At 45.5% G+C, this 580-nt stretch overlaps 1 protein-coding gene across 1 annotated transcript in view; it reads right to left on the bottom strand.

Annotated features, from left to right (window-relative positions):
• Positions 1 to 580, bottom strand: part of EMH_0016870 (uncharacterized protein) — a gene marked incomplete at both ends in the record, with an annotated part of 6814 nt that overhangs the window by 1392 nt on the left and 4842 nt on the right. Inside the window, 2 exons of the mRNA XM_013500756.1 lie at positions 3 to 214; positions 444 to 580. Coding sequence (XP_013356210.1) covers positions 3 to 214; positions 444 to 580 — 349 coding nt within the window. The remainder of the gene's footprint in view (positions 1 to 2; positions 215 to 443) is intronic.

Here is a 580-nt window from a genome sequence, read left to right as displayed (position 1 = left end):
GGTGTTCTGGTGAGGCAGCTGCGAGTCCAGAGAAGAAGCTTTTAGTGTTGAAGTTGACGTGACCATTGGGGCATATAGTTTTGTCTTGTTCTTCTTTTTCAGTTTTTTTTTTTCCTCTTCGCAAATATTCACTTTCACCAACCAGAGATAACGATGGAGCCCGAGAACGCAAACGAGCAAACTCGCTGCAACTCTCAGATATCACAAAAGATTTCTGATACACATCACACACAAACCCTAAACCCTAAACCCTAAACCCTAAACCCTACTAAACCCTAAACACTCAATAGCCGTACAACCGTAACAGCTACAACCCCTATACGCACGCACTTCGCACGAACTAAGGAAACCCTAAACCCTAAACCCTAAACCCTAGACCCTAAGGAAACCGAGACCCATAAACCCTAAACCCTAAACCCTAAACCCTAAACCCTAAAAAGTACCTCTTCCTCGAATTCATCGTATCCATACACTCTATCTTGGATGCCTAGACACCTGAACTGCATAAGGTTTTGGGTGAGGGTCCCGGTCTTATCGGAGAAGACATGCGTGACGCTGCCGAGCTCATCCATGAGAGCCA

Source organism: Eimeria mitis, genomic scaffold, assembly GCF_000499745.2.
Source record: "Eimeria mitis Houghton genomic scaffold, Emh_scaff581, whole genome shotgun sequence".
NCBI lineage: Eukaryota > Apicomplexa > Conoidasida > Eucoccidiorida > Eimeriidae > Eimeria > Eimeria mitis.
Note: the sequence above shows the minus strand (reverse complement) of the source record. Positions and strands in the feature narration are given on the sequence as shown.